Below are 20,449 nucleotides of genomic sequence, written 5' to 3'. Positions count from 1 at the left end.
GCACAGCCTGCACGGCCTGGCACGGTCTGCACGGCCTGGCACGGCCTGGCACAGCCTGCACGGCCTGGCACAGCTTGGCACGGCCTGGCACGGCCTGGCACGGCCTGCACAGCCTGGCACGGCCTGGCACAGCCTGCACAGCCTGGCACAGCTTGGCACGGCCTGGCACGGCCTGGCACGGCCTGGCACGGCCTGGCACGGCCTGGCACAGCCTGCACAGCCTGGCACAGCCTGCACAGCCTGGCACAGCTTGGCACAGCCTGCACGGCCTGGCACAGCCTGGCACAGCCTGCACGGCCTGGCACAGCCTGCACGGCCTGGCACAGCCTGGCACAGCCTGGCACGGCTTGTCACGGCCTGGCACAGCCTGCACAGCCTGGCACAGCCTGCACAGCCTGGCACAGCTTGGCACAGCCTGCACGGCCTGGCACAGCCTGGCACAGCCTGCACGGCCTGCACGGCCTGGCACAGCCTGGCACGGCTCTGGCTGCCTCTCCTCTGCCCCAGGGCCACTGACAGCTGGGCTGGGGGAGTCTGCAGGGATCCTCTGAGCCTGGGGGGTTGTGTTTATCTCTGGGAGATGGAGGTCAGCTGGATAAGCCCCTGGTGGTTCCATTTAGCAGCAGGGATGGGATTAACTCCCCCCAGCCCTTGCCTGGATCTGGAGGATGAGGCACAGCAGTGACAGTGCTGTGTTGTGCCCCTGCAGGTGTGACCAGCCTGCTGTGCATGGATCTTGTTTCCAGAGGTGCTCCTTGTCCTTTGAATTTCAGGGCAGCGGTGATGTGGGAGTTATGGAATGGTTGTTGCATCAAAGCAGGGAAAAAGGGATATTGGTTTGGGTCTAATGCAGTACCCATGGGCACTGGGAGGCTGCCCAGGTGCTGCTCTGCTGACACTCTGTATTTTCAGTTTTCTGTGCCACCTCCTGTCCCACTCTGTACCACTTGTGTCCTGGCAGCCACCCAGACCAGTTCAGAGAGGGAATCCACAGTACAAAGGAGATGTGGGGGAGGAGAAGGGCACATTAGCAACCCTGAGCTCCAGATTTGTTAAAACCCCTCTTCATCTGTCCAAACCCAGGCACCACACACATGAAGCAGCTCCTTTCCAAGACCTGTGGCAAAGACAGCCTTTGCAGTGTTTCCAGAGAGTGATTTGAACCTGCCAAACACATTTGTGCTGATGGCCTTAACCAGGATTGATCTCCTTATCTCCTGGGAGGCAAAGCCCTAACCCTCTGAATCGCTCAGTGCTCAGTTTAGAGGTTGATAGTCAAAGGGGAAATATCTTTCATGTACATTTTTAAATGACAGGGGGTTTACTGTGGCATAAGATGTTTGCAATTACTTACCAGCACCATTCAGCTAGCCAGAAAATCCTCCCCCTGACAGCTGTGTTTCCCAGTCTGCATGGGCATAGAATGCAGGCAGAAAGGACCAAAGTTAGGAACACACCAGAGAGGAGGAAGCAGTTGATTGTGCCAAGGCTGGAAATGTATGTTAAAAAAACAGTCTAAATGAGATGGTGGAAATACCCCTTATAAACATGCAGAAAGTGGGATAGAGAAACTGCTCTGTTCTCTGGAACAAGCATCACAACCAAAAACTCCCCTGCTGTTCCTGCTGAAAGACAGCTGCTGGGTAAGGGGTGAGTGCTGGACCTCCAGTTCATGAACAGGGGGCTCTTGAGGGCTCTGCAAGCAGTGGGGTGAGAGCTGTGCAGAACCTTTCAGAGCTGGGAGAAGCCAGAGCAGGATTTAATGTGCCCAGTGGTGCAGCTGTGCAGAGCTGGGTGGAGGAGCTGGGGCAGGCGACAGTTCCAGTGCCTGAGCTCAGCCTGCCAAGGCAGAGCTGAATGGAGCACAGAGGAATTTGTGCTATGCTAACCCTCTGCTTAGGTGACTGAGAGGGTTAATGAATTAAGCTTACAATGAGAAGAATTCCAGGCTTGTAAATCAATCAGCCAAACGGCACAGAGGGGTAGAGTTAAGAGGCTTTCCTTTAAAGATGAATTTCTTGGCAGCTTCAAGTGCCAGAGCAGACCAGCTGTATTACCTCACGTTGCCTTTTGGGCAGATGGGAACCCAGAATAAATGTAACTCCACGCCCTGCTGCATGATGCTTCTTGTCCATTTGAGTTTCTGAAAAAGCTAAATGGCATAAGGCATAAAGAGAGACTTGTGGTCTTCAGGAATAAAATCCCTGGTCAGTTAAGTGCTCACAGCCAGACACACTTGCAGTGAGTGCAGGGTTAGAGCTGGACAAAGCCTGGTGTTGTCTGTAACCCAGAGGCAGCAGCACTCCCTGATTTCAGGGCAGGAGGAAGGTGAGGTTCCTGCCAAGGGAAGCACTGCAGGTAGAGAGGCAGAGCTCTCCCTCTGTGCCCTGCTCCTTCCACCTCCCAGCAGTGGCTGTTACAGCACGTGGCTGTGGGGTGATGCCAGTTCTGGCTGGAACAAGCCTTGCATGTACAGCCCAGCCTGGGCAGGCACAGCAGGAGCTCTTGCTCTGTCTGCCCCTGGTGCTGTGCTCCTGGCAGGGGCAGGGAGCCATCCCCTGCACACCCTGCTGCCCTGCCCCTGCTCTGTGCTGCCACTAGTGCCTAATGCTCCCATTTTGGCACTCCTGTCCACAGGGATCAGGCACTGGCACTGCAAGTGCTCTGCAGTCTTCACCTGACGTCTGCATTCCAGTTTGCAATTTGTGCTTTCTTCAAATTCCATCCTCTGTGCCCATGATAATGCCCAGAGCCTTTGCAATTCCAGGTGAATCAGCACAGGCTGTGTGCACCACATCTCTGTTGGGGCAGCATCAGTTTTTGCAGTGCAATTTGCTTTTCTTTTGGCTGGAAATAATCTTCTATTTACACTGTCCTGGGATGGATTTCCTGGAACTCAGCAAGGGCAGAGGATCTGCAGCACCACAGCATGTGTTGAAACACGTGTGTTCCTCATTGGGAGGGCAGAGTGACCTTCCTGAGCACCAAAGGCAGAGCAGGCATCACCTCTTGCCATCAGATCTTCTTTTTTAAGTATCCCCAAGGTCTGAACGATGTTTTTCTGTGACATGTTATTGATAGCTCCTGTCCCACAAGCAGGTGTTTTTCACTGACCCTTTTATGAGGCACAAGCCTGAGTGGGAGCCAGGGCCAGGCCGGTGGGACAGGGCAGTGTCACTGCTGCTCTTGTGCCAAAGGGTCCATCTGCTGGTAAGGACCAACAGCACAGCCTTCCTGGGAAGTTCACTCACACCAAAATGTGTCCCTGTCCTCCTCTGTACATCTGCATTCAACCTCACAAGAAGCTCCTTTTTCTGAAAGCAGAGTTGACTGAAGCTTTCTTGCTTTTTTGCCTAGATCTGGTGCTGTACTGTGAAGCCTTTCTGACCACATACAGGACATTCATTACCCCTGAAGAGCTCATCAAGAAGCTGCAGTACAGATATCCTTTTATCAGAGGCAGTTCACTCCCATCAGGAATCAGAGCTGGATGGTCAGTGTGGAGGGAGCTGGTGGCAAGGTTTTTGGTCAAAAGCCTGCTGGCAGCATGGTCAGTGATGTGCTGGCCCTGATGGTGTCCCAGGCAGGAATCCCTTCACCTCCACTCTCTCCAGTGGGAATTACTGCAGGGCAGGTCCAGCCACAGTGGATACTGGACCTGAGTTGTCTCCTGAGGGGTCCTGGCAGGGTAGAGGAGCAATTCAGGTTTTTTGTGTGTCACTGGGAAACTGGTCTTTTATTTGGGACATCTCATTTGTAGAGTGGGGACCAGAGAACCTTCTGCCTTCCAGAGAGGCCATGGGTACTGCCTGTGTGGGAAAGTGTAGTTTAATATTAGAGGTGATTAAACCATCAAGGCTTTCTCTCTCTTACTGCAATAAACTCAGCCCTGAAGATGCTCTTGGCCTCCCAGTCCTGAGCTGAGCTTGTACCTGGTGATGAGGCAGGGCCCTGATGTGCAGGGTGAGCATTCCTGGCAGAGGATGGAGAGGGCCTCTCCCTGAGCACCCTGCTGCCTTTCCTTGCCCTTGGCTCTGTTCCCTGCCAGCAGAGCAGGGCAGGGTCTGGCTCTGGTGGCTCTGGTGGCTGTGCAGCCACGTCAGAGGGAGCCTGACGTCACCGTGTCCTGCTGCAGCTCGTCAGTGCCATCTGCAGCAGAGCTGCTGCTCTGGGATCAGCAGCCAGGGACACAGCACGGCTCAGCCAGGTGACAATCCAGCCTGGGGTACCCCTGCAGGCCCTGCCAGTGCTGCCTTACTGATAACCTTGTTCTCTGTCCCTTTGTCCACCTGGCAGAAGGTTTTGCAGCCTGTGCTGTCGCCCCTCTCGCTGTCCTCCTTGCAGCAGATTGGGCAGCCAGGAAGGTGGAGGTGACATCTGAGATCTGTGGAGAGCAGATGTCACAGACCAGTGGGGGAGATCACTGTGGGGAAGTGCTGCTCATTAAATGCCACCTTAGAGAGAACAATTTCAGGGTACACCTGCTCTCAGTTCTGCGAGGTGTCAGTTCCTCCTCACACCCCCTGCTACCAGCAGCTGGTGTCAGTTTAATGCCATCTCAGAGCCATATCAGTGTCCCTTATCTCCTGGAAATCAAACACCAGTTTCCATCAGGACAGAACAGTGTTCCAATGTGGGTGCCTCATCCCTGGCAGTGTCCAAGGCAAGGCTGGATGGAGCTCTGAGCAACCTGGGACAGTGGAAGGTGTCCCTGCCCATGGTAGGGAGTGGAACTGGATGATTATTAAGGTCCCTTCCACCCCAATCATTCAATGATTTTATGATTCCTTGAGGCAGTTGGGAATTGCACTGATGCTGGTCTGGCTACACTGAGTTAATTCTTTAATTTACAACCAACATATGAGAAGTTTTGCCACTTCCCGGACACGTTCAAGAAGAGAGTCAGTAAGAACACCTTCTTCGTGCTGGTGAGAGTGGTGGATGAGCTGTGGTGAGTTCTCTTCTTTATTATGGGATGTAGAGTCAGTTACTCACAGAAATCTGGCAGTGGGAAAATGTAGTTTTTAGGGAAGATGTATTTTTTTAACCCAATCTGTAATGACAGCTGAAATCCCCCAACTCTGACCAGAGAGACACCTGTAGTGCTGAACTCTGTTGGAAGAACAGATTCTTCCTGTGTGTCCTGACTGGGTCAGTGGTTTGAAAATAACAAGTAAAAGGGGAATCTCTTGTAAAGAAAGAGCTGGGAAGAAGAGCAATTTCAGTCACCCAATTCTGCTGGTAGGAAGGAGCAGTGAGACTCAGTACAGATACAAACCCCAGAGCTCAGTGTCTCAGCTCTGATGCCTTCTCTTTGTTTTCCACCTTCCTCCCAGCTTGGTGGAATTGACAGAGGAAATCCTCAAGCTGCTGATGGACCTGGTGTTCAGGCTGGTGTGCAGTGGGGAGCTGAGCCTGGCCAGGGTGCTGCGCAAGAACATCCTGGATAAGGTGGACCAGAAGAAAATGCTGAGCTACGCCAACTCCATCAAACCTCTCGCAGCCAGAGGGGTGGCAGCCAGGTGAGGGGAGGTGTATGTGACCATATCTGTGTCCTCTGAGAGCCAGGGCATCCCTTCCCTGGGAGCACGAGAGTTTCCTCAGTTCAAAATACAAGATAAGAAAACAGGTCACATTTTCTGAGCCTTGGTACTTCCTGGTTGTTTTCCACAGGCCAGGGACACTGCATGATTTCCACAGTCATGAAATAGCTGAGCAGCTGACCCTGCTGGATGCTGAACTCTTCTATAAAATTGAGGTACAGAGATGTGGATGGGCTGAGGGCAGTGGGAGGGTTTAGACCTTCTGCAGTGTCTGGTGTTCCCTGCCAGCTCTCCCAGACACCTGCTGGATTGTAGGACACAGCTGATCTTGTGCCAGCAAGTGGCTGTGAACAAAGGCTGCAGCTGGGAACCTTGGGGTAGAAATCCCATTTTAATGTGTGGTATTTTACCACCCCTCTCCTTCCTTGGCAGATTCCAGAAGTTCTGCTTTGGGCAAAGGAACAAAATGAAGAGAAGAGTCCCAACCTGACACAGTTCACAGAGCACTTTAATAACATGTCCTACTGGTAAGGAGCTCAGAACAGCCATGGCACTGAACTGTGCCTAACCTCCAATGCCTTGCAGATATTCCAAGTATTCCTCATAGACTTGGGTTCCTTTGTTACAAATGGGATAATGTGTATTTTTGGCCAGGAAGTAGATGCAGAGCACTCATCTAAGACTCCAGAGCACAGCAGAAATAAAATAAGGAGGGTCTTGTAATCCAGAGGAATTAATTATCAGTATCACTGAGCTCTTGAAATAAACATTCCCCTTGCAAATAAATGCCCTCTGTGAAAGTATCCTGTCTTTGCTGTGGATTAGAGTGCTCCATTTAAGTGGGAGGTATTGTGAACTTTTTAGCATTGGCCCATCCCTATTAGTGATCAGTTTTCTTAATGAAACAAGAGGAAATCTGATCTCTGCTTAAGTAGGTTTATCTTTTATTCTGTCTGTTCTTCCAGGGTCCGTTCAATAATTATGCTACAAGAGAAAGCCCAGGACCGAGAGAGGCTGCTCCTTAAATTTATAAAGATTATGAAGGTACTGGCTTGTTTCTTCCTGTGAATCACACACACTGCTGTTTAAAGGAGCAGGGGAGTGGGGCCCTCTTCTTGGTAGAGCTGTTTGACGCTAGAAGGCTTTTCAGAGCTCTCAAGTAACTGGAATATTCTCCCTTTTCGCAGCACTTACGAAAGCTGAATAATTTTAATTCCTATCTGGCCATTCTTTCTGCACTGGATTCTGCACCCATCCGAAGGCTGGAGTGGCAGAAGCAAACCTCAGAGGTGAGGAGCAGTGGGGCCTGTGATCTTTGGGGGAAGGCTGAGTGTGGTTATGTGTCAAACAGCTGAGTGGTTTTACATCCCAGCAGTGTCCCAGGGTGGAGGGATGGCGGATAACTCCTCTCCAGTGGGTAAAATGCCACAGTGCTGGAAGCCTTCAGTGTGGCTGGGCATTCTGACAGCTGCAGGAGTGCCAGCACAGTCACAGGGAACAACAGCCTCCTCCTCCTCCTCCTCCTGCACCCCAAGGCCAGGGGAGGCTGAAGGCAGCAATGTTCCACGCGAACACCCTGAGTAAATCAGCTGGAGGTGTTTGCAGGATGGCATCACCTCCCTGCTCTGTGTGGCTCTCAGGAGGGAGGTGGCAAGGAGAGTGGCTTTGCAGCAGGGGTGTCAGCAGGGGATCTGTGTCCTGCAGGGCCTGGCTGAGTACTGCACCCTGATCGACAGCTCCTCGTCCTTCCGCGCCTACCGAGCGGCCCTGGCCGATGTGGAGCCTCCCTGCATCCCCTACCTGTGAGTGCAGCTCCTTCCCCTGACACTGTTCTGCACATTAAAATGGCTCCTTCAAGGATTTCTCAGCAGCTGCTGCTGAGCTCAGCCCTTGCCTTTTGCCCAGCACCTGGGGTGAGGCAGCACCGTGCCACATCAGCCCCTGGGTGCTCTCTGGAGCAGTTTGGCTGGGGCAGGGTGGCCAGCTGGGGGTGTTTGCATCTAAACACCTTTGGATCTGCTGCTGGGGAATGTTTCCCTCTGGATGAGGTTGCCATTCTGGTGGCAGGGGGAGGCTGTTGGATTTTGTTGGGCTGCCTTTTGGCTGGCCACCCTGCCCTTTGTGACTAACCTCTGTGTCTGTTTGCCTGCTCCCTTGGCCTGCTGCCCCTTTCCCTCTTTCAGAGGCCTGATTCTGCAGGACCTGACCTTTGTCCATCTGGGAAACCCTGATTACATTGACAGCAAAGTGAACTTTTCCAAGCGCTGGCAGCAGTTTAACATCCTGGACAGCATGAGGTGCTTCCAGCAAGTGTAAGTGCAGCAGTGGGGCTCAGAGGTGGCTTTGGGGCACCACGGTGGGGACTGGGGCAGGGGGTGGACATGGAAACCCCTGTGCAAGGGGAAGGGAGCTGGAAGGAGAGCTGGGAACAACAGGACTCTAATCAGTCTCCTTCCCTCTCTAGGTTAGATAAACATTGTAAGGGCATTTTTCTGATATTAGTTTTGAGATCCAGATAACTTTTGCCTTCAGGTTTTGCCGTTGCTGGTTCCTGTGTTCTCTGGGGTATTTGGGGTTTTCTTCAGTGCTGTCTTGCAGCAGAGGCAGCAGATCTAACTGCTGATTTCTGTGTGATAAGTGCCTTTTTCCCCTCAATTCGGCAGCAGGTTTTCCCCTTTGTGGTGTGACACCACTGCCATGAGTACAGGGCACAGCCCACGCACAGTGCTGGGTGTCCTCAGAGCAGGACAGGGACAGGGGTGGCCCAAAGGCAGGAGAAGACCCCAGGCAGCCCTTGTGTAACTGCAGCTCCTCTGTGGTTTTCCAGACATTACGACATCAAAAGGAACGACGACATAGTGTCATTCTTCAACGACTTCAGCGACCACCTGGCTGAGGAGGCCCTGTGGGAACTGTCCCTGAAAATCAAACCGCGGAACATCACGAGGCGGAAAACAGATCGGGAAGAGAAAACCTAGGAGGAGGGGTTGTGCGAGGAGAATCGCTCCGCAGAGGCGCCGAGGGCAGCTATGAGACTGGAGTTGAATGTTTGTACCTGTCACTGGATGACACACCCTCCCTCCCAGCTGGCAGCCAGCCCTGGGGGTGGCGATGCCGGGCGCGGAGGCGCCGGCGCAGCCGCCGAGGGCAGAGATCGGCCGGTGCTCGCTGCACTCGCCCTCCTCCTCCTCCCGCCCCTCTGTGCCATGAACCAGCTTTAACCCGGGGGACAGAGCTGTGTGGAAGGAGTGTCCCACGCCAGCGTGCTGCTGGTTTGCTGGCCTGTTGCATTCAGGTGTACCCTGGCTCTTGTTTCCATTCCGAGCAGGGGCAGCAGGAGCTCAGCACCCACTGACTCATCTCCGGAGCGGCGTCGGGCAGCAGCGGCCGTGGAAGCCAAGGGTTGGAGTCTCCCCTGCAATGCCACCTTCCCAACGTGTTCGTGAGGATGGAAGTGTCTCCTGCTGCCTGCCAGAGGAGCTCTGCTTCCAGAGAGCTGCTTGTGTTTACAGGGGTCTCGGCTCACCCCAGATCTCTGGGCCTTCTTCCCGGGAGGAAGGCACCGGTTGTAGATACAGAAGAGGCACTGAAAATGTGGGCAGGGACCCGCCATCTCCAGTCATCACACCCCCCTCCTCCTCTCAGATGTCGTTATTTAAGCAACAGTAAATCCCTCTGAACCTGGAAACACGGACTGCCCACGTCCTGGGGGGTCACCTGCCTGTGCCCCCGTGTCTCTTAGCGATGGTACTTAGCTTTTGCACAGGAAATGCTGTAGCATACAGACTGTACATACCTAGTGTTTAGAACCCCCTGGGGATTTTTGATGCATGTCTGAATACCGATGAGTTTATAGGAAAAAAAAAAAACAAAAACAAAAGACAAGTTCAAACCAGTGTGTATAAAATCCACAACCAGTGACAATGTTGTTCCGAGTGCTGGATAAAGGAGGCTCGGGGCAGCCAGGTGGGCACTGGCTGCAGAGCAGGGGCAGGAGCCTCCTGAAGGAGCCAGTTCTGGGTTGGAAGTGGGAACCAGGAAGGAGCCCTGTGCCCAGCTGAGCCACCCTGTCCTCCCACCCACTCCTCTCTCCTCTCCTCTCCTCTCTCTGTTGCCAAATGTTTTTCTCTGGGGGTCTCTGTTGGGACCCTCAGTGCTGTGCTTTGAGAGCTGTGCTTTGGCAGGACCCCCAGCCAGTCCCTGTCCCCAGTCCTGCCATGCTGCTGCCAGCAGGGCAGGGACAGCCCAGCGTGGAAGGGCAAGGCAGGGGTGTCATTTCCCACACACACAGTGTTAACCCCAATCTGTTCAGTGTGCCTTATTCAGCCCTTCTGTCCCCCCTCTGTGTCCCATCCTGCCCATCTCACATCTCTGTCCTGCTCCAGTGGTTTGCAGCTGGATTGTGGGTGTGAGTGTGTCCTGCAGGTTTTGCCAGACTCTCCTCAGCTCCCTGTCCCGTGGTCACAGGTTTTTACAGGGTTCTGACAAAATCCTGCAGGTTTAGGGCAGCAGCTCCCAAGGAATACAGACATGGAGTTTCACAGAGCATCCTTAATTTATTTCTCAATAGCAGCTCTGTGCCTGCTAAAGCCTCTGTTTGTTCTGGGTGAATCAGAGCTGCGCTCCTTTTCTTCTCCAGACAGATTGCAAAGCCTTGGCCAGCTCTGCCTGGCTCTCAGGAGGGAGTGACAGCCTGGGGTTCTACCCTGCTTGGTTATTTTCCTGAACACTCAGGCACGTGGCTCACACAGTGGCCAAGCACAGAGAGATCCCCTGCCCATGGGGAAGGGCAGTGTGGGGTCCTACACAGTTCTGTGCAGCCCCAGAGCAGGAGGAGCAGGAATTTTTCATGCTGAACTACGGTGTTTGAGCCAGAGCACTTCAAAATGGGTTTATTTTCATGGCACTGAGGGCATTGGAGCTGTGTGTTCTGTCCAGCCAAGGCTTTGCAATCCCCAAAGGCTTCCCAGGAAGTAATATCCATGTTTCCTTTGTAAATAAGATATTTTAAAAGCCCAGCATGGTGCAAAGGGTGATGAATACACCCAGGATGTGGTGTGGGCTTCCCCCTGGTGGCTCTGAGGAGCCCTTGGGTGCAGTGGCCAGGCTGTCCTGGGAGGGCTGTGTGTGCTGGTGGCTCTGGAATCACAGCCCTGAGGTTCAGAGGGACACGAGGGGGCAGCTTCTCTTCATCCAGCTGAGTGACCCTGTTACCTGAGGAGTGAGCAGGTGGCTTGGGCACACAGGACACCCCGAAACTGGCAGTGACTGGGGTTCCACAGGGCTCCACCCCTGGCCCTGTGCTCTTCAGCATCTTCACTGACAACCTGGACACAGGACTGGAAGGGATACCAAGGAACTTTGCTGACAACACTAAACTTGGGCACCACGATATAAAAAAAAGATATTAAGCTATTTGAGAGCATCCAAAGGAGGCCACAAGGATGGGGAAGGATCTGGAGGGGCCACATGAGGAGCAGCTGAGGGCACTTGGTTTGTTCAGCCCGGAGGAGACTGAGGGGGGACGTTGTGGTCTTCAGCAGCCTCACAAGGGGCAGGTGCAGTGACAGGACCCAAGGGAACGGCTGCAGCTGTGGCAGGGAGGTTTCGGATGGAAATCAGGAAGGAGTTCTCCCCCCAGAGGGAGGTGGGGCACAGCACCAAGCCTGTCTGAGATCAAGAAGTGTTTGGATGGGATTTTTGGGTTGTCCTGTGCAGGGCCAGGAGTTGGACTTGGTGATCCTGATGGGTCCCTTCCCAACCAGCAGGAGCCGTTTCCAGGTTCTTCCCTGCACTTGAGCCCACCAGCCCAGTTAGCACCAAAGGAGGTCTTGGTCTCTGCCCTCTGCCAGGCCCCCAGAGCCAGAGGCTCAGCCCATGGGGATGGGAGGTCTGAGTGCCCCCCAGCTTTCCTCCCCCTTCACCCCTTTCTCTGCTGTCATCCCCAGCTGAGCAGTGTCCCAGCCACAGCTCCTGGCTCGTGTCCCACCCTCAGGCCAGGCTCTCAGGGCTGGAGGGACCTTAGAGAAGGGTCCCCTTGCCTGGAGCAGCTTCAGGTTTGCTGACCAGAGACCCCCCCCACTCTCCAGGAGCAGTCCCTGGGGAGCAGAAACCCAGAACATCCTTGTGCAAGACTGGCCATGGGTGTGTTCCCATCTTGCAGGCAGCGTCCCCAAGGCCATCACCTCTTTTTGGGGAGAGGGAAGAGTCTGAGTGCCCTCTCCACACGGGGCAGGGAGTGGAGAGAAGCCATGTCCCCAGTCACCAGCCCCCTGCCCCGGGCCTCTCCCCCAAGCTCCGTTGTATTATAGATTTACCACTAACCCCCATGGTGGCATCTTCCTGCAAACATTTCAGACCTGTAACTTTTATATTAAAGACAAATAAAACACCAGTAACGAGCCTGCCTGATGATCCTGTTTACAGTGCATGCACAGTCTGTGGATTAAAGTGACAATCGAATCCGCCTCTGGCGCTGGTGTGGCTTTGTGTTTTCTCATGTGCCCCCCGTGGTTTTCCTCTGCCTGTGCCTCTTTCCCCCTTTATTTTTTCACTATAAATTTCTTCCCTCTCCCTGCCAAGATGGCTTCGCCCCAATACAAGCCATACACTTGGGAGGGGACATCTTCTCCTGTCACCTTCCCTGGGCTCTGGTGTCCCCGTGTCAGGGTTTTGGCTGCCCAGCTCCCAGCGTGTGCCCAGCCCGTGCATGGCCATGTGCCCGCAGCCAAGGGCTATAAATAACCCCTCCATGGAGCTATTTCAGTCCTGGACAGGGTTCAAAATTCCTCTGGAAATAATTGTCACGGGCCAGCTCAGGAGGAGAGTGCCCAGACACTGACCGAGCACGCGCCCCCCGCGCCAGGGCTGGAATGTGGGGCTGCATCCCAGGGAATCAGCTCAGCACGAGGGGTCTGCCCACAGCTCAGTGTGCCCCCAAACTGCCCAGCCAGTGGCACACCCAGGCCAGGGCCATGGGGAGATTCCCCTTCCCTGGTGCCCACCTGCTCTTGGGAAAACCCTGATTTCAGCTGTTGCAGGAGAACTGACCCTGAATTTTGTGGTGGGCAAAGGCCATGGCAAGGGGAGATGTAGGCCCTTAGTATGCAGAGAAAACAGAAGTTTTGGCTACAGCTGTATTTTATTTCAGTCTGGAAGCAGCAAGAGGTGGCAATACAGGGGGGGTGTTGTATGGTGGGGGGTGTGTGTGCAGAATTACTGTAGAACTGCATACATGAGTTTGTATCTTCTCACACTATTAATGACCAGCGAGGGCTTCCCACACACCTGTTACTTCTGCTCCACCTCCAGGCCCAATCCTACAAGATGCTCCCTCTGCACCTGAGTCCCATTGGCAGCTCCAAGTGAGAGCCCAGGGCAATGGGATTCAGCATCCTGCAGCAGAGCCTGATCCCGCCCATGGATCCGACACAGCTCGCGGCCCAGAGCTGGATCCAGCAGGATGCAGCATCTCCCTGCTCCGGGCTCCTCCTGCCCTGGGCTGAGCAGATGTCTGAAGGCTCCGGGGCAGCTCCTCGCCCTGCCGGGAAGGACGGATGCTGCCCCGCAGCCCCAAAGACACTTCACTGTCACTCATTTCTACACAAGGCTGTGGCAACTTCACCTGCCCGTGCCCCACACCCCCCCAGGGTGGCGCCACCAGGAGCTCTTGGCACCCTGGGGCTCAGGGTCCTTGTCACAGGTACAGGGACACCAGCACGTAGACGATCCAGCTGATGGAGGCGAACAACCCGAAGAGGAGGCTGATGAGGACCAGCGACTGCGCTTTTTTGGATGCCAGGTACGCCTGGGCCATGTCCCCACGGGCAAGCGCAGCCCGGGTCTGGGGCAGGGGGAGAAGGGGAGCGCTTAGAAGAGACCCGCAGCACCAGGAGGGGCTTCGGGGCTGCCAGGTGAGTCCTTGCTTACCTCGTGGGAGTAGATGAGGGCCATGACCCCGGTGATCAGGCAGCAGAAGAGGGTCACCAGCACCGACTCCACCGTGTAGTCCTTGGGCCGCTGGTGCCCGCGGCCGGCGGGTGAGGGCCCCGGCTGCGGCTGGTACTGCGGCACGGGGGAGGTTAGAGCTGAGGGAGCCCGAGGTGCTCCCCGCCCGGGCTGGGCTGCTCAGGGCGCCGCGGGAGCCCCACAAACCCGGCAGGGAGATAAGGGGTGAGGGCAGCAGCACACCGGGGTGGGGGATACGTACCGCGCTGTAGGGCAGCGGCCCGGGGGGGAAGCCCGGGGCTGGGAAGGGCCGCGGTCCCGGCCCCGGCGGGTAAATGACAGGGCCTTGCTGGGAATAGCCGGCTGGGAACGGCGGGTACAGGAGGTGGAAGCTCTTGGGGTCCGGGGGCGAGTAGGGTGGAGGGGCTCCCTCGAAGGCTGAGTTGGAGACCACCGACACGGCCACGGGCCTGTCCCCGGGGGCTGCGGAGGCGTCGCTGCGTGTGCCGGGGGTGGGCAGCGCCCCGGCCGTCCCGGTGGGAGCCCCGGGGGTAGGCAGCCCCCCGGCCGTCCCGGTGGGAGCCCCGGCTGTCCCGGTGCCGTCCCCCGGCTCCGCTCCCCGCGCGGCGGGGCCGCGGGCCTGGGGCCCGGCTGGCGGCTCGCCGTCCATCCGCGGAGAGGCCTGCGAGGACAGGGAGGCTCTTGTGGGACGGGACACTCCCGGCACGGGCACCCCCGATTCAGGGTGCCATGGGGCTGCCCTCGTGTTCCCCCCAGCGCCCCATCCCCGGCCCCACTCACGCCGGTGCCCGCGGGGTCCCAACCGCCGCCGCTCGGGCCCGGCCCGGTCCGGCCCCGCCGCGGCCCCCGAGCCCCGCGTGGCCCCGCGCGGGCGGCGGGCGCGCAGCCGGGCCGGTTAATCATTGACCCGGCTGTTTGCCCAGCGCCTGTGGGCGGCGCACCGGCCGGCCCGGCCTGCAGCACCTCTGGGGCTCTGGGTGCGCAGGGGGCCGCGACCCGGGCAGGCAAACGGGGCTGGACAGCGGCTCCGGGTCCGTCCGGCCCGTGGAGCCGGTGCTGGGCGCAGGGCAGTCAAGGAGCTTCAATTTGTTCGCGTTTAAACATATGATTTGGTTTTATTTTAGAATATTGTATTTACATGTAGAATGTGGGGTGTGTTCCGGCTCTACTTATATACAAAATGTATATAAAATTCTGCATATTGTAGCTATAGCTATTAATACTTAGCATGTGTGTGCGGCTATCTCTATCGCACCCACGCACAGGATGTGTGTGCACACACTGTGTGTAGGTGTCTTACCCATATGTGTATTTATGCGTCCTGGTGTCTCTGTGTTGGACCTTCAGGTGTTTCTTCACAGTTCCTGTGTACCGCGCTCTGCACACACCTGCACTCGGGAACAGGTGTCAAACACACATGGGAACAGGTGTGAAACATGGGTACAGGTGTAAGACTCAGGGGACTCAGGTACACACACACGTGGCTACAGGTGTCAAACACGGATGGAACAGGTGTACACATGCACATGCTTACAGGTATAAAACACACCCGGAACAGGTGTGAAACACACGGAACAGGTGTACACATGCACACGGGTACAGGTGTAAAACACAGGGAACAGGTGTAAAATACACGGAACAGATGTACACATGCACATGGGTACAGGTGTCAAACACACAGCTGGGGACAGACGCACTCTCATACACGCGCTCACACAGGTGTCTGGGTAAGACAGCGTTGTCTGTAACAAGCCAGAGCCGTCCGGCTGTCCATCTGTCCGTCGTCCGTGCCGGTGCTCCGGCCCCGGGGCTGAGCCCGCCGCGCTCAGCGCACGTGGCCACGCCCCCTCACGGTCACGCCCTCACCCAGGCCCCGCCCCCCGGCCCGCTCCACCTCCGGCCCCGCCCCCCGCCGTCCATCCCGCCATGGCGTCCGCCGGCGGCCCGGACGCGGAGCGGCCGCACCCCAAGCCCTTCCTCATCGGCGTCAGCGGCGGCACCGCCAGCGGCAAGGTGAGCCCGCCGTGCCGGGGCCCTGCCGGAACCCTGCCGGGGCTCGCTCCCGGGCAGCCCGCGCGGCGCAGGACCTGCGCGGCGCCCGCAGGGGCATCGCCGGCGGCGGCCCCAGGCTGCGCCCCGGGCTGAGGGCGGGCTGGGGGCCGGGCCGCGGGAAGGGTCGGGGACCCCCGCCCCGGCTGAGCCCCCGTCCCGCTCAGTCCACAGTATGCGAGAAGATCATGGAGCTGCTGGGGCAGAACGAGGTGGAGCAGCGGCAGCGCAAGGTGCTGATCCTCAGCCAGGACAGCTTCTACAAGGTGCTGACGGCCGAGCAGCAGGCCAAAGCCCTCAAGGGACAGTACAACTTCGACCACCCGGGTGAGCCGCCACCGGCCCGGCCCCAGCAGGGTTTGGTCCGTGCTCGGAGCGCAGCTGGGTCTTACGGGAAGTCCCTGTAGGAAATGGGAAGTGTTGGAGAACAGAAACGTGCTTTTCCCCAGCAGAACATCCATTTGTCCTTCCCTTGTGCCCGTTGTTACTGACGGCCCTTCTGGAGCCGTGCAGAGGTGCTGAGCATCCCAGCCTGCTCCCTGCTCCACTGCCTGCTCTTGAGAGGCTCCCTAATGAACCACATCATTCCCCAAATCCTTTCCTGTTACTTCTTGTCCACACAAACAGCTGCTCCCCTTGCCCGGGGCAGTGCTGTGGATTGTAGGCGGGACAGGGAGCTGCCCTTGGCTGAAGTCTGGTGCCTGTTGGGTGGGTAATGGAAACCATGAAAGATGCCTGGGGTTTTCCAATTGGCTCTTGATTAACAGATGAACAAAGTTGCACAAAATTGTGCAATTACTAAGCGGGTTGATAAAATTATAAAATGACCGGCTTCACCTTTGAGCTATTAATTTCATTGCGTTGTAGTTGCTTGTGAACAGCAAACTGTCTCTTCCTTATCTCTGAAACCAAACACAGCCATTGTCACTTGGGCAGAGAGTTCTGTGGTGCTAGTGGTAGGAAAGAATGGGCTCCAAGTTCCTTTTTTCCTGGTGAAATACTGGGCAGAGGGTTTTTCCTTTGGGTCTGGAAAAATCTGAGCAGATCATTTGCTGCAACAGCATCTGAAAGTCCTTCTCTTTGAACTTTCCTCCCGCAGATGCCTTCGATAACGAATTGATGCATTCAACCCTGAAAAACATTGTTGAGGGCAAAACGGTTGAGGTACCAACGTATGACTTCGTGACACATTCTCGGTAGGCTCTGCCTTTTTCTGGGCTGTGTGGGGGTGTCCCCAGCCTGGGGACAGAGCCTGTTTAACAGCTCTGGGTGTTCCCTCCTGGCAGGTTGGCAGAGACGACAGTGGTGTATCCTGCTGATGTTGTTCTCTTTGAGGGGATCCTGGTGTTCTACAGCCAGGACATTCGGGACATGTTCCACCTGCGGCTCTTTGTGGACACGGACTCTGACGTCCGGCTGTCCCGCAGAGGTAAAGCCCTGCCATGCCCCCGCTCCTTATCCGTCCCCACCATGGGACAACAGTCAGGGCTTTTATCTCTCCTTCCCAGTTCTGCGAGATATGAAGCGTGGGAGGGACCTGGAGCAGATCCTCACCCAGTACACCACATTTGTCAAGCCTGCCTTTGAGGAGTTCTGCTTACCGGTACGAAGCCTCTCACTAATTTCATTTGTGGGATTTTCTTTTTTTGGGGAGGGGTAGAGGAGCAGGGTTGTCTGGGAATTAGCTGCTGTAGGAGAAGCAGTGGTGACTTTTGGTATTTGTGTTTCACAAATCCCACGTTCTCCTCTCTGCCTCATGTCTTCAACCATTTCAAGCTGGTTGTTAAGGAACTGAAATGGTCTCTTCTGCTGGCAAAGCACCGTGGAAATGCCTCAAGCAGGTTTTCTCACTGCTAGCTGCTGGGGCTATTTAAGTATGGGTCTCTCTGAATGAAAGACTCCCACTCTCAGTTTATTCTTAAGTGTGGTAGGAAGAAAGAAAAGCTTGGTTTCCAGCAGCCTTTCTCAGAGGCAACACTGGTGAAAACCTGGGGCCGAACATTCTAGCTCTGCTTGCTACACCATGTAGTGTGAGGCCAATTTAGGTACTAAAATAATCAAATTAATTTGTAAAAAAGCCCTATGAGAACAAAATCCAGTATGTGGATTAAATAAATTGAAAAAGGCTAACTCAGGCGCCTCTTGCCCTAGATCAAAGGAATTCTGGGATTCTAAAACTACTCATTAGAAATGCTGAATTTGTTGGCTTTTTTGAGCTGTGGGGAGGAAGAAAAAGCAGGAGCGCTAAAGATCAATAAAATGTTATCAGAGGCAGGCAGGAATTTCACATGAACGTTGGCTACCTTGGCTCTCAGCAGAGATTTACAATGCCTTGTGAAATGCTGATTAAAACCAGCTCTTGGCAAACAAACCTTGCCTGACATGGGCAGTGTTTGAAGGCAGCTCAAATGGTAAAAGCAAAGGACTCCACACCTGACCTGCTGTTTCTACCTGGTAATTCTCTGCACAGGGACAGTAAGAAGAGTCCCTGAGCTTAAATCCAGTGCACATTTGCCAGTATGATATTGGAATTTATTTAGGTTGTTACCATGAGAGAGAGCTTTAACTTACATCCCTGGAGCACTTCCATCTTTGCCCAGTTTTCTGGTTGCTTCTTCCTGGAATGAAGCTGACTTTTCCCATTAACAGCCTCCTCCACCACTGTTTCTGTTTTGCAGACAAAGAAGTATGCAGATGTGATCATCCCCAGAGGCGTTGACAACATGGGTAAAAGGGGTTCCCTCATTTCCCTGGGGAGACACCTTTGGGGCTGGGAAGAGAGCAGGAGGAGTGCCTGCTCCTGAGGAAGGGGTTTTGCTGGAGGGGAGTGAGCTGCTCAGCCTGTGGAGGGCTGCAAAAGTGACCTGTTGAGGTCTGACCTCTTTGCAGACAGCAGGCAGAATTTCATTTAAGGGCTTGTTAAAACTTGAGCAGGGCTGGATGCTCCACATCTTCTAGATAACTCATCCAGGAGAGCCTTCACGTCCTCTATTCCCCGTTCCTCTCTGCAGTTGCCATAAACCTGATCGTGCAGCACATCCAGGACATCCTGAACGGGGACATCTGCAAGTGGCAGCGGGGGGCGCTGAACGGGCACGGCCGGACGTACAAGCGGCCGTTCCCGGAGCAGGCGGAGAGCGCCGCTGTGCTGGCGGCCGGCAAGCGCTCCCACCTCGAGTCCAGCAGCCGCCCGCACTAGCCCGGCACGGCCCCAGGCTTTGCCTCTGCTCCACACCAACACCGAAGACAACTTTGGCAAAGGACTTCCACGGAATGGTTGGTGAAGTGCCCCTTAAGTCGTCCTAGCAGCGGAGGGGATCCTGGTGGGAATCTTCTCGCAGAGGGGAGAGGAAGGGGTTGGCCTTCCATCCTGCTTCCCTCAAACCCCTCCCTGTTCTCTCTGAGATGTCTGGAGTTGTTACTTGATGAACTGGTTAAAGGCAGTGTTACTTGCCTTTTTTTAATTTTCAGAATGAGATCTAATGCTGAAGATTCCCCTGAAAATTAAGCACTATCAGGTGACTAGCAAGATACCCCATTGCCCTGATGATGGTTGTCTGTAGCAGGAAAATCATCTGCCTCTTGGGTGTTTTTCTCTCTATCCAAGACTAGCTCACATGCTGTTAATTTTAACAGGCTCTGACTCTTCTCCACCTTGTTGGCACCTTGAGTTGTGGCCATGCTCTGCTGCTGGCCACCTCCTTCCAGCCTGTAGAGGCACCTCTCCCTTGAGACAGGGCTGAGACAGAGACTGACTGGGACAAATGGGAACTTGCAGTTCACCAGGGGACAGGCCCAAGAAGTTTAGTGGTTCTAGTGATTCCTAATTTATTCCTTTCCAAGCTCCTGAATCTTGCTACACTGTTCGGTTGTTTTTTGTACCCAGTGTGCTTTACCACAGTTACTGAATGTGTGAGCTCCAACTGGATTGAGTTGCTCATGGAAACAGAACCCTGACCTTGTCAGTATTAGTGTCTTTTAGTGCATTTCTGTACTGCTGGTTGCAAATTCTGCTGGGCAGAATCCGTCCACTTCCAGAGATGGCTGGTGAGGTCAGCAAGGGGGGAAACTGGGAATTGCAGGACCCTCCTCCTGCTGGCACTGGCAGCTGCCTGGACACCCTCAGACAGGGCCAGAGCACTTGCCTTGCACTCCAGCAGCTTCAGCTCAAGAATGTCTGGCTTTCTAAAAAGAGCAGACAAGAAGTACAAACAGTGATATCCCAGTTTCTGTAGTTTACCCCAGATAAGTGATACTGCAGCAGCATGAAGAGTCTGTTTGGAAAAAACTGCAATGAAGTGCTGGTTGGACCTTTGAAAATGTCCTTGTGATACTGTTCTTGAGTCTGGACTTAAGGTGTAATTTTGAGAATGAGGGTGGGAGAGAAATGTTACTAACAGGAACTTTTTCATATTTGGTAATTTTCTACAAGCAGGGTTTGGCTGTGTTGGTTGTGGGTGTGTTACTTTGGCTAATAAATAAATGAACAGTGATCAGAAATGACCATTTTTATAAAAGGTAATTCTGGTACATTCACTATGCCAGCAAAAAGGCACAGAAAGGAACATTGCTGGAGGGGCTCTTCTATTCAACAGTTCTTCCTCCCCTTAACTCAGAATTGTTACCATTGGTTCTGTTGTGGCTGAAAATTTAGAGAAAAAACCCCAAACTTAAGAAATGAGTCTGCACTTCCATCCCTATAGTATTTTCAGCCTTGGAAAAAGGGGTGGAGGGTTGGTGTCTCAGTGACAGTTCAGTGGTACTTGTGCAGTGCCCAGGAGAAGGCAGAGCATTTCCTGACTGCTGCTGGCTGCTGTCTAGCTCAGGGTGACAGACTTAGAGCATGAGCTACTGCACTGAAGCATCAGATCTCAGGGCTGATTCCAGTA

At 54.8% G+C, this 20,449-nt stretch overlaps 3 protein-coding genes across 8 annotated transcripts in view; 2 read left to right on the top strand and 1 right to left on the bottom strand.

The window, feature by feature from the left end:
- RAPGEF1 (Rap guanine nucleotide exchange factor 1) overlaps window positions 1-12,015 on the top strand; it is an 84,861-nt gene extending 72,846 nt beyond the window's left edge. For all 6 annotated transcript variants that reach the window (XM_071453877.1, XM_071453876.1, XM_071453872.1 and 3 more), the window contains 10 exons: window positions 3,358-3,446; window positions 4,863-4,951; window positions 5,337-5,522; window positions 5,674-5,758; window positions 5,976-6,070; window positions 6,509-6,587; window positions 6,731-6,832; window positions 7,248-7,345; window positions 7,727-7,855; window positions 8,371-12,015. In XM_071453877.1, the coding sequence (XP_071309978.1) occupies window positions 3,358-3,446; window positions 4,863-4,951; window positions 5,337-5,522; window positions 5,674-5,758; window positions 5,976-6,070; window positions 6,509-6,587; window positions 6,731-6,832; window positions 7,248-7,345; window positions 7,727-7,855; window positions 8,371-8,521 (1,103 nt within the window). In that variant the 3' untranslated portion in view covers window positions 8,522-12,015. The remainder of the gene's footprint in view (window positions 1-3,357; window positions 3,447-4,862; window positions 4,952-5,336; window positions 5,523-5,673; window positions 5,759-5,975; window positions 6,071-6,508; window positions 6,588-6,730; window positions 6,833-7,247; window positions 7,346-7,726; window positions 7,856-8,370) is intronic.
- Window positions 12,016-13,148: 1,133 nt separating this feature from the next.
- Window positions 13,149-14,160, bottom strand: PRRT1B (proline rich transmembrane protein 1B). Its single transcript, XM_071453971.1, has 3 exons — window positions 13,753-14,160; window positions 13,473-13,607; window positions 13,149-13,386 (listed from the first exon to the last, which is right to left on the bottom strand). Exons 1-3 carry the CDS (start codon window positions 14,158-14,160, stop codon window positions 13,240-13,242), a joined length of 690 nt encoding a protein of 229 aa, XP_071310072.1. The 3' UTR covers window positions 13,149-13,239.
- A 1,235-nt stretch (window positions 14,161-15,395) lies between these two features.
- Window positions 15,396-20,060, top strand: UCK1 (uridine-cytidine kinase 1). Its single transcript, XM_071454054.1, has 7 exons — window positions 15,396-15,524; window positions 15,728-15,887; window positions 16,660-16,756; window positions 16,847-16,989; window positions 17,069-17,163; window positions 18,239-18,287; window positions 18,572-20,060. Exons 1-7 carry the CDS (start codon window positions 15,438-15,440, stop codon window positions 18,757-18,759), a joined length of 819 nt encoding a protein of 272 aa, XP_071310155.1. The 5' UTR covers window positions 15,396-15,437; the 3' UTR covers window positions 18,760-20,060.
- The last annotated feature ends 389 nt before the right edge of the window (window positions 20,061-20,449 follow it).

This window comes from Agelaius tricolor, unplaced genomic scaffold, assembly GCF_023055355.1.
Source record: "Agelaius tricolor isolate 1412-34295 unplaced genomic scaffold, bAgeTri1.0.p SCAF_38, whole genome shotgun sequence".
Classification (NCBI taxonomy): domain Eukaryota; kingdom Metazoa; phylum Chordata; class Aves; order Passeriformes; family Icteridae; genus Agelaius; species Agelaius tricolor.
The sequence above is the reverse complement of the archived record's forward strand: the minus strand, read 5'-3'. Positions and strand labels throughout refer to the sequence as shown.

What these genes read in the sequence shown, in the direction of transcription:
- PRRT1B (XM_071453971.1), bottom strand. Translation starts at nt 14,160, where the DNA reads ATGGACGGCGAGCCGCCAGCCGGGCCCCAGGCCCGCGGCCCCGCCGCG. An exon ending in GGCCGCTGCCCTACAGCGCG is followed by an intron (nt 13,608 to 13,752) that starts GTACGTATCCCC and finishes CCCGTGCCGCAG; the next exon opens with TACCAGCCGCAGCCGGGGCC. An exon ending in CCCTCATCTACTCCCACGAG is followed by an intron (nt 13,387 to 13,472) that starts GTAAGCAAGGAC and finishes CCCCTGCCCCAG; the next exon opens with ACCCGGGCTGCGCTTGCCCG.
- UCK1 (XM_071454054.1), top strand. Translation starts at nt 15,438, where the DNA reads ATGGCGTCCGCCGGCGGCCCGGACGCGGAGCGGCCGCACCCCAAGCCC. An exon ending in GCGGCACCGCCAGCGGCAAG is followed by an intron (nt 15,525 to 15,727) that starts GTGAGCCCGCCG and finishes CGTCCCGCTCAG; the next exon opens with TCCACAGTATGCGAGAAGAT. An exon ending in GACTTCGTGACACATTCTCG is followed by an intron (nt 16,757 to 16,846) that starts GTAGGCTCTGCC and finishes CCCTCCTGGCAG; the next exon opens with GTTGGCAGAGACGACAGTGG.